Genomic DNA, 8,629 nt, shown 5'->3' with positions numbered 1-8,629 from the left:
TACATATCAAAATTGTAATGAAGCTAAGTAGGAGTAGACACGATTCAGTTTGAAGGACCGGTTTCACTCAGGCAAGCACAATTATGTATGCGTATTTTGTGCTTTGTTCATAAGTGGAATTCAATATCATTATTTCATCTATATACATACGAGTACTACTTCGCTCCTTAAAAGCCAATCAAATTCAGACATACATGCAAAGCTAACCCATCATAATAACAAATGTAAAAGCTTACGCACACCCGTCAAACTATGATTTGTCTGTAAAAATATACCGCACAAGCCTAAAATAGGTTTTGCATCGTATACATAAATGGTTATCAAATCGAATTAATTAAATTTGGTTCTCAAGAAAAACGTAAGAGATTCTAATATTACAAAACACAAAAAGATCACAAATTTTATGTATATCCGAGCATTCAAAATCCAACCCCCTACCCCCCAACAAATGACTGATCTCTTCGTTTTCGTCCCCCTCTTCCCCCACCATCTTAATGCACAACAGGCTTAGTACATTCAAGCAATATATAAAATAAAGAACTAGAAAAATAGCATACAAAATTAACAAAGAGGAATCATTTTATAGGCAGCCAAATGAGGATCACAAAAATCAGTAAGGAGCGTAGTACCCAGCCGGTGGTGGCATCCCCATTCCGTTCACCGGAGGCATTCCATAGGGTTGCATTGCCATAGGAGCTGCTCCATAGTACCCGGCACTGCTCATTTTCTGCAAGCTACCTTGGCCTTGCATTCCTTCCTTGGCATACTGGTTCCACAGCTGCTGCTCCTGCGTAAGCAAGTGCTGCTTCTTCTCCAGATCCGCCATTTGCACATAGGAAGGTGGTGGAACGGTTAATGATGCGGCAAAGGGATCCTGATTCACTGCCTGGACTGTCCCGTCTGGAGCGGGAAGAGCTAACACCTGCGTTGAGCTCTTGCCCGGCCCGGGCAATGCTACACTACTTGCACTACCACCAGTCAATTGGGCAGTACTCACATGCTGCCTCACAATGCCCTGATCATACATGCCGTCCAACAACAATGGATCCATCCCACCACCAAGATTTTGCTTCTGCCTAGATAAATTACTCGCTGTCTCCACCAATGCCAGTTCCCAATCGGCCTTTCCCGGCTCTGCAGCTGGAGTCTGCCAAGCCGAGGTGACTTGGGGCTGCCCGTCTGATGGGAAAGCTTCCCATGATCCATTAGCACTTCCACCACCACCAGGACCGGCAAACAAAGCCAAAGCCAACTGATTCCCCTGTGCATCAGCTGAAACTCCATTATCCCTCAAATCCACCAAATCCCCTACCACTTCCTGCTTCACCTCAGCCTTCGCCACAACCTCAGGAGGCGGCGGGGGAGTGAAACTCTCCGGCGCAGGCAGCGCTTTAATCTCATTCATATCGGGTTGGGGCTCCTCCACTGGAGCCACAGGAGCAGCCTCCACCTTCCTCTCGGGACTCTTGGTTGCCTTGGACCTGTCCCTCACAAACTCCTCCAATGTTTCCAGCAACTTGCTCCCAATCCTCTGCACCTCCGGATACTCCGAGGACCGCGCCAAACCGGAATCCTTACACCACCCATAAAATCCAACCAGCTCATCAATCTGCTTCGCCGCACTCACATAAGCATCGAAAGCCTTAACGCAATCCGGATACTCCATATCGAAAAACTTATCAAGTAAAACCGCCAATACCTCACAAATATCAGCATACAGCTTAAAGCTCTCCCTCACCAGCGGGTACACAGCCACCAGAACCAACCGACTGTTCTTAGCCAATCCGGTGGGTCGGCTCGCCAAGAACCGATCCAACAGCCTCTGCAGATGACCCATTTTCGCGAAAATCCGCTCCGGCTTCATATCCCTCAATGGGGTCACACTCACAATTCTCTTCTCATCTTGCCCGTTTCGACTCACCGAGTCATTCATATCGCCGTACGACCTCGACCTCCTCATCCCTCCTCCATATTCATAATCTCGATCTCGCTCTCCTCCGTACTCATACTCGTAATTCCTCGGCGGCGGAGACCTGAAATTCGAAGACCCGCCGTTGAAGCCGCCAGAGCCCTGCCGATCTCCAGCACCAAGACCAGTTCCGCTGCTTCCTCCGCTGCTCTTTCTCTCAAACAGCATCAGCTCAAGCCTCTGATCCAAGTACAGAGCATAAGTCCTCACAAAGGCAGAGTGGTCCCATGAGCTCGCGTGCGCCTCGTCCCTGAAATCCGATAGATTCAGGAGGCGGGTACCCCTGCGGGTCGCGTACACGATCTCGTCCCCAAACACCGGGTCGCCGTCGTTCAGAAGACGGTGGACTAGCATCAACGCCTTGAGCGCCACGATCCAGTCGCGCGTCTTTCCCAGACGCTTCGACACCGCCGACACGCACGCGCTGACGTAGCCCCGGGACGATGACGTCAGCGTCAGAATCTCACGGACGTGCTTCTCGCTCGCCGGCTCATCCTCGTGCGACGTCGCTTTGACGATAGCGACCTCGAGGTCCGGGGCCAGATTGCTGGCGACCTTGGCGATGCCGATGCTTGTCTGGTCCTTGACCGCTCCGATTGCTTTCCGGATCGTGGTCGGCGCCATCCCGGCCGTCGATCTGCGTTGCTTCCGATTTAATATACCGCGCGAGCTGAGATACAAGGGAAATGACGAAACGGTTCACTTCGTTTAATTAATTTGGAGAAAGATTGAGTTTCTAAAGATAGAAAGGGGCGTACATTTTGGTAATTTACCGTCGATGTCGGAGTCTCTAGATCTGCGGCGTGGGCAGTCCGGCGGGTCGGATCTCGGAGCAACCGACGACCAATCGAATTTCTTGGGTTTTTTTCGCTCTCTCTGTGCGTGAAACTAGAGAGAGGAGGGGAAGAGGTTGAATTAAATAGTGGGTTGGAGTCCGGGATGACGTGGAGGGATGGGAACCGTGGATTAGATCTGAGATCTGGGATCTAGCTGGGTAGCTGGGAGAGACTGGCGGTAGTGTCGGGCGGCGTGTCGGAAAGAATTACGAAACGAGTGAGCGTGTTGGTGCGAAGGGGTTCGGATTGGGTGCAGCAGGGTGTATTTCAGTTAAAGGAGGCGCGAAACTGAGCGTACGCCGTACCGGTTACGGTGATCCTTACCCGATAGAGACATCCTAAAGTAAGACTAGTTTACCTAAAAAATTGTAGGATTTGGATCCTCTCCTGAGCTAATGGAGAGGATCCCTCCTCATCAATCATCTTGTATCGTTGGATTTTTATCCAAAAGTTACAATCATTACAATTTTAAAGAGATTTTACTGTTTGTAGCCGTTGGATAAAAATCCAACAGCACATGATGATTGATGAGGAAGATCCTCTCTATTAGCTTAGGAGAGGATCCAAGTCCAAAATTGTAAACGTGTGAAATTTACTCAAATAGATTTCTTTGTTTACCTCATAGCAAAACTTCTCTAAAATTATACAGTTGTTTCTAAACTAATTTTATAACTTTAGAAAGGCCAATATTATGGGTGGAGAAGTGAGTTAAGCGTCACAATGAGTTAGCAATAATTTAGTTCAAATTTATTTTGGGCGAGAATCAAATCTAAGACCTCTCAATTACAAGTGAATAAAAATATCACTAGACCGTAGTACTAAGTGATTGACAGAGCTATAGGTAAAAAAAATAGAAAGCTACTAGACCCACCCATTTGTTTTATTTTCCCACCCACTTTATATAACCACCTACCATAAAAAGTGCAAAAAAAATCTTATCCTCTCTTCCCACCTACTTGTGTTCCTAAACTATCCCTATTTTTTAAACATAGTAGCCTCTCCATCTCGGAAGAAGATTTTCTTCCCTTCTAATCTCTCCCCACTTCCCTCTCCTCATATTTGGACGATTACGATTAAGTCACGTCAACATCTTATATTAATTTTTTTATAGAAACAATAAGACAAAAGCAAAGTGAGAGGAGGGGAAGGGATGGGAACATGAGGGAAGAAAATCCTACTCCCTCCACCTCTCTACCCCTCCACCTCTGCGGCTCCACCCAGCAACCACAACCACTCAATCTTCTTCCCGATCCTCCCATTTCCCTTACAGAGACTTTGTAATCTTTATGAAGAAAAGTGAGTTAGCTTTTTTTTTTTTTTTGGTCAATAGAACTTTCATTACATGGAAAACTAGTACAAGGTCCAAAAGGAACCCCATAGCCAACGACAAATAAAATAAAAGACCCAAGCAAAATGAGAGCTACAACCTAAGATATACCGGAAGACTTTCACAAACTTAGGTCGGAAGGCTGCAACAACAAACAACAAAAAAACCCTAATCTCAAGCAACATAAAGACTGCTGCCACATCCTCAGAGGAAACCAAACTCTGAATCGAGAGAATAGACACTAGATCCAAGTCTCCTTCACGAACCCCTACAAATTTATACAAAGAAAGTATCGTATGGGTAGAGAGTGAGGCTAAGGGGATATGTAAAATACCCAACACTTAACCTTGATGTAGATCCGGCATGCCAGTGGGGGAGGGGAATTGAGGGAGGGTGGTGGATTTATCCAATTTCTCATTGGAGTGCGCCGATCCGAGTACATGATAGGATGGGGATGAAGTATCATAGTTGAGGAGGAGGGAGGAAGGAAAATTAAAAGACAGAGAGCAGTAAAAGTAGGTGAAAAGCGCCATATAAGGGTATAAAGCCCAAATTTGAGATAAGCTCAGGGAATAGTTGAGACTTGCCTCAGGAAAAACTGAGAAAAACTTAGGAGAGAACCGAGAATAAAAACATAGGAAGGAATCTGGAAAAAGGGAGGAAGAGGAGGTGGATGCAGGAGGGGGATGGGGCAGAAGATAAGAGAAGGGAGGAAAAAGATGGAAAAGGCAAAGGAGAAAGGAGGGAAGGAAGGAAGGAGGAGGGAAGAAGGAGTAGCAGGTTGCCGCCTACCCCAAGCAAGAGTAAGGGGCAGTAGCTAAACGCTCGAAATTGGGGATGGAGCGTCTAGACCTAGACTTCTAAAGAGAGAAACAAAAAGAGAGACAAAATGCGTTTTTAAGTTAGATAGCCATCTATCTCTATTTGTAATTTTGTCTTAAATCTAAATACACTTATTTAGTGCTCAATCACAATGATGCGGAAACACAATTTTTTATTTTTTATTTTTGGTCAATAGAACTTTTAATATATTAAATAACTAGTACAAGGTCAAAAAAGAACCCAATAAACAACAACAGATAAAGTAAATGGGTTTTCTAACTTTAATCCTTGAAGAAGATTGAAATTTAAAATAAACCTGATGTTAGATTACATATTGATTCTAGTACCTTGATGTGTCCTTAATTCAAAATAATTAATGTGTATTTTATTCACTGTCTCCCATTAAATATTTAAATTTATTAATATACACATTTTAATATATTTTTTAACCAAACAAAAGTTTTTTTTAATTTATTAATTTTATTTAACATTCTTCAAACTTAAAAAACTCAATTAATGTACCTAAATGTTAGTATCAAAATGTATGTACCGAAATGTTAGTACCGAAATGTATTATATTGAATTAATGTATTTAAATGTTAGTACCGAAATGTATGTGCTCAAATGTATGCATCAAAATGTATTATACTAAACTAATGTACCTAAATGTGTGTACTGAAATGTATGTACTGAAATGTATATACTGAAATGTATTATATTAAACTAATGTACCAAAATGTATGTACCGAAATATATTATATTGAATTAATGTACCTAAATGTTTGTATCGAAATATATGTACTGAAATGTGTGTACCTAAATGTATGCACCAAAATGTATTATAATGAATTTAATGTACCTAAATGAAGAAGACATAGTATATTGAAATATATTGTAAAATAAAAATTAATTCATCTAAATGTTTACAACAAAATATATTACGATGAATGAAATGAAAATTATAATTATAATGAAATAAAATTAATACATTAAAATTAGGAAGAAAAAGAGATATAATTAAAACATAAAAAATATAATTAATAAATGAGGTGATTAATGTATTAAGGGACTAAAATTAGATTTTGATCTTACTCATGGTTTTAGTCTAAAAGTCATCTTTGCCAATGATTAAAATCTTGAAGTTTCCTATAAAGTAAAAGGCCAAAGCAAAGTGAGAGCTGTAACCCAAGATACAACGGGAAGCCCTTACAAACTGAGGTCCATAGGCTGCAATAATAAACAAAAAAAAAAACCAAGCCACATACACCAGACATCTGCCACTGTCACATCCTCGGAGGAAGCCAAACTGCGAACCGAGAGAAAAGACATTAGATCCAAGTCCCCTTCACGAACCCCTGCAAATATATACAAACAAGGTATCATATGGATAGAGAGTGAGGCTAAGGGGGTATGTAAAATACCCAACACCTAGTTTCGATGGGGATCCGCATGCTAGTTGGGGGAGGGGAAGTGAGGGAGGGTAGTGAATGTAGTATCCAATTTCTCATCGGAGCCCTTTGATCGGAGTACATGGGGGATGGAGATGGAGTATCACAGCTAAGGAGAATGGATGAATGAAAATTAAAAGACACAAAACAGTAAAAGTAAGCGAAAAACACCAGATAAGAGGCATGAAGCTCAAATTCGAGACAAGCTCAGGGATAGTTGAGACCTGGCTCAAGGGAAACTAAGATAAACTCAGGGGAGAATCGGGAATAAGAACGTAAGAAGGAGACTGAGAAAGGTAGAGGAAAAGGAGATGGATGCAAAGAGGGGGATGAGGCAAATGAGATGAGAGGAGGAAAAATATGGAAAAGGCAAAGGAGAGAGGAAGGTAGGATGAGGGAAGAAAGAGTATCGGGCTGCCGCCTACCCTGAGCAAGAGCAAAGGGCAGCGGTTGAAGCTTGAAATTGGAGGTGGAGCTTGTGGATCTGGGTTTCTAGAGAGAGAAACAAAGGGAGAGAAAAAACAAAAAAAAACGGAAACACAATTCAAAAAGTACTTTTGGGCGACTTCAAAAGGAAGAATCAAGTCAAAAACCTTACATCATATGCTTTTTCAATTTTTTCCAAATTCAATTTTTTTAGGACAAAAAATCTCCAACCCCTATGATCATTTCTCCCTCTATGTTCTTTTATTTTATATTCCGTATGGTTTCCTCTTTTTTCTCCTCTCGAAGAGACAAAGTATTCGCCAGATACTGTTTGAGGTGTGCTACTTCTCCTCTTGGTGGGTGTTGCCTTCAACATTTGGGGATTCTTAATAAAAAAAAAATTTTATTCTTCTGTTCTTTATTGTGTAGGTCTTTACGTCATTTTACCAAGGATTAAACTTGCTATTCAAAATTTTGCTATTCAGTACTACGGTTTAATGTTATTTTTCTTTATTTGTAAGTAAGAGATCTTATGTTCAATTCTCGCCAAAGATAAATTTGAACTACATTATTGCTAGTCCATTGTGAGTCTTAACCACCCCTTCCTTTAATATAAATAATATCGTTTGTTAAAAAAATAAAAAAACTTGTTATTCAAAATTTTATTAAAAGGTGTCTGGAAAATATTAGCGGCCAAAATATATTATTGACTTATTGATTCTTTATAAATGTTGTATTTCCTAAATATTAGCTGCCAACTATTTTATTTTTGCATACTTTTGTATCCATTGACAATTATAATTATGTTAAGGATCTTTCCTTAGGATGGGACAAATAAAAGTAAAACTTATTATAATATTGAGCTTATTCCAATACATAACTAATTTTTCTTTTTAAACAAACGATATTATCCACACTAAGGGGAAGGGGGTGCGCTTAGCCTCACTGATAGGAGCATATTTATGTGACTTTGTTATCTTATTTTTTTGCATTTACTTAGTTAATTTCCATTTATTATAGTAATTTAAGCTATTTTCGTATTATTATAGATCCAGTTGGTAAAGATGACAATAAATGGTCAAATGGAGCATTTTGGAGCAGTTTTGGACTTGGATTGGATAGCATGCGTGGATAGTATGCGTGGATAGCATATGGGCTTGACGTTTTTGGTGTTTAAAAGGTGTTAAACATGTGTTAAAATCTGGAGAAATTAAGGTTGAGGCTTGGAAGGCAAGGAATTACACAAGAAAGAGGAATCCTAGTTGAAGAGAAACATTATCTTATCCTATCTTATCTTATCTTATCTCCAGCTGCAAGGAAGAATCCTAATCGCATTCTAACACTCTCCACCTGTTTCTTAGAGTCCTAAAATAATTCAAAACGCCTAATCCCTTTCCTCCTTGGATTCAGTCGTGCCCTATCTTCGTTTTAAGTTTCAATGTTTATTTTAGATTTCTTTTCAGTTATGATGAACATGTGTAAATAAGTTTCATTTTTTCTAGAGGTGAATTCGAAGCCATGATCATATGTTTTATATAAATTGATTACATCCAATTATTGTTTGATAAAACTTGAATGCGATTTTCTTATTTGGTTTATAGATAACTTATTCTTGTATGTTTATTAAGGGTGCACACCTAGTTTGCATGTAGGAATTTGATGCTACAATATAAGGGAATTTCACCTAATCGTTATGAACTTATATTTGCAAGTAGTAAAAGTCAGTAGTCATGATTGAGTTAATTAAATCCTTGGCAAGAGTATCATGCTTTCCATAGTTACGAATGCTTTGTCAATACTT

The 8,629-nt window shown here is 40.4% G+C and overlaps 1 protein-coding gene across 2 annotated transcripts; it reads right to left on the bottom strand.

Annotated features, from left to right (window-relative positions):
* Window positions 1-306: 306 nt before the first annotated feature.
* LOC137717307 (putative clathrin assembly protein At2g25430) lies at window positions 307-3,202 on the bottom strand. 2 transcript variants are annotated; one of them, XM_068456618.2, is made up of 2 exons: window positions 2,743-3,202; window positions 307-2,639 (listed from the first exon to the last, which is right to left on the bottom strand). In XM_068456618.2, the coding sequence occupies exon 2, from the start codon at window positions 2,591-2,593 to the stop codon at window positions 611-613; it is 1,983 nt and encodes a 660-aa protein (XP_068312719.2). In that variant the 5' UTR covers window positions 2,594-2,639; window positions 2,743-3,202; the 3' UTR covers window positions 307-610. The 2 variants fall into 2 exon arrangements, with proteins under 2 accessions (XP_068312719.2, XP_068312718.2); XM_068456617.2 differs by having other exon boundaries at window positions 2,728-3,140.
* Window positions 3,203-8,629: the final 5,427 nt, after the last annotated feature.

The sequence above is a fragment of the Pyrus communis genome, chromosome 8 (assembly GCF_041283825.1).
Source record: "Pyrus communis isolate YQ-2024b chromosome 8, ASM4128382v1, whole genome shotgun sequence".
Classification (NCBI taxonomy): Eukaryota; Viridiplantae; Streptophyta; class Magnoliopsida; order Rosales; family Rosaceae; genus Pyrus; species Pyrus communis.
Note: the sequence above shows the minus strand (reverse complement) of the source record. Positions and strands in the feature narration are given on the sequence as shown.

Coding starts and splice junctions, on each gene's coding strand:
- LOC137717307 (XM_068456618.2), bottom strand. CDS start 2,593: ATGGCGCCGACCACGATCCGGAAAGCAATCGGAGCGGTCAAGGACCAG.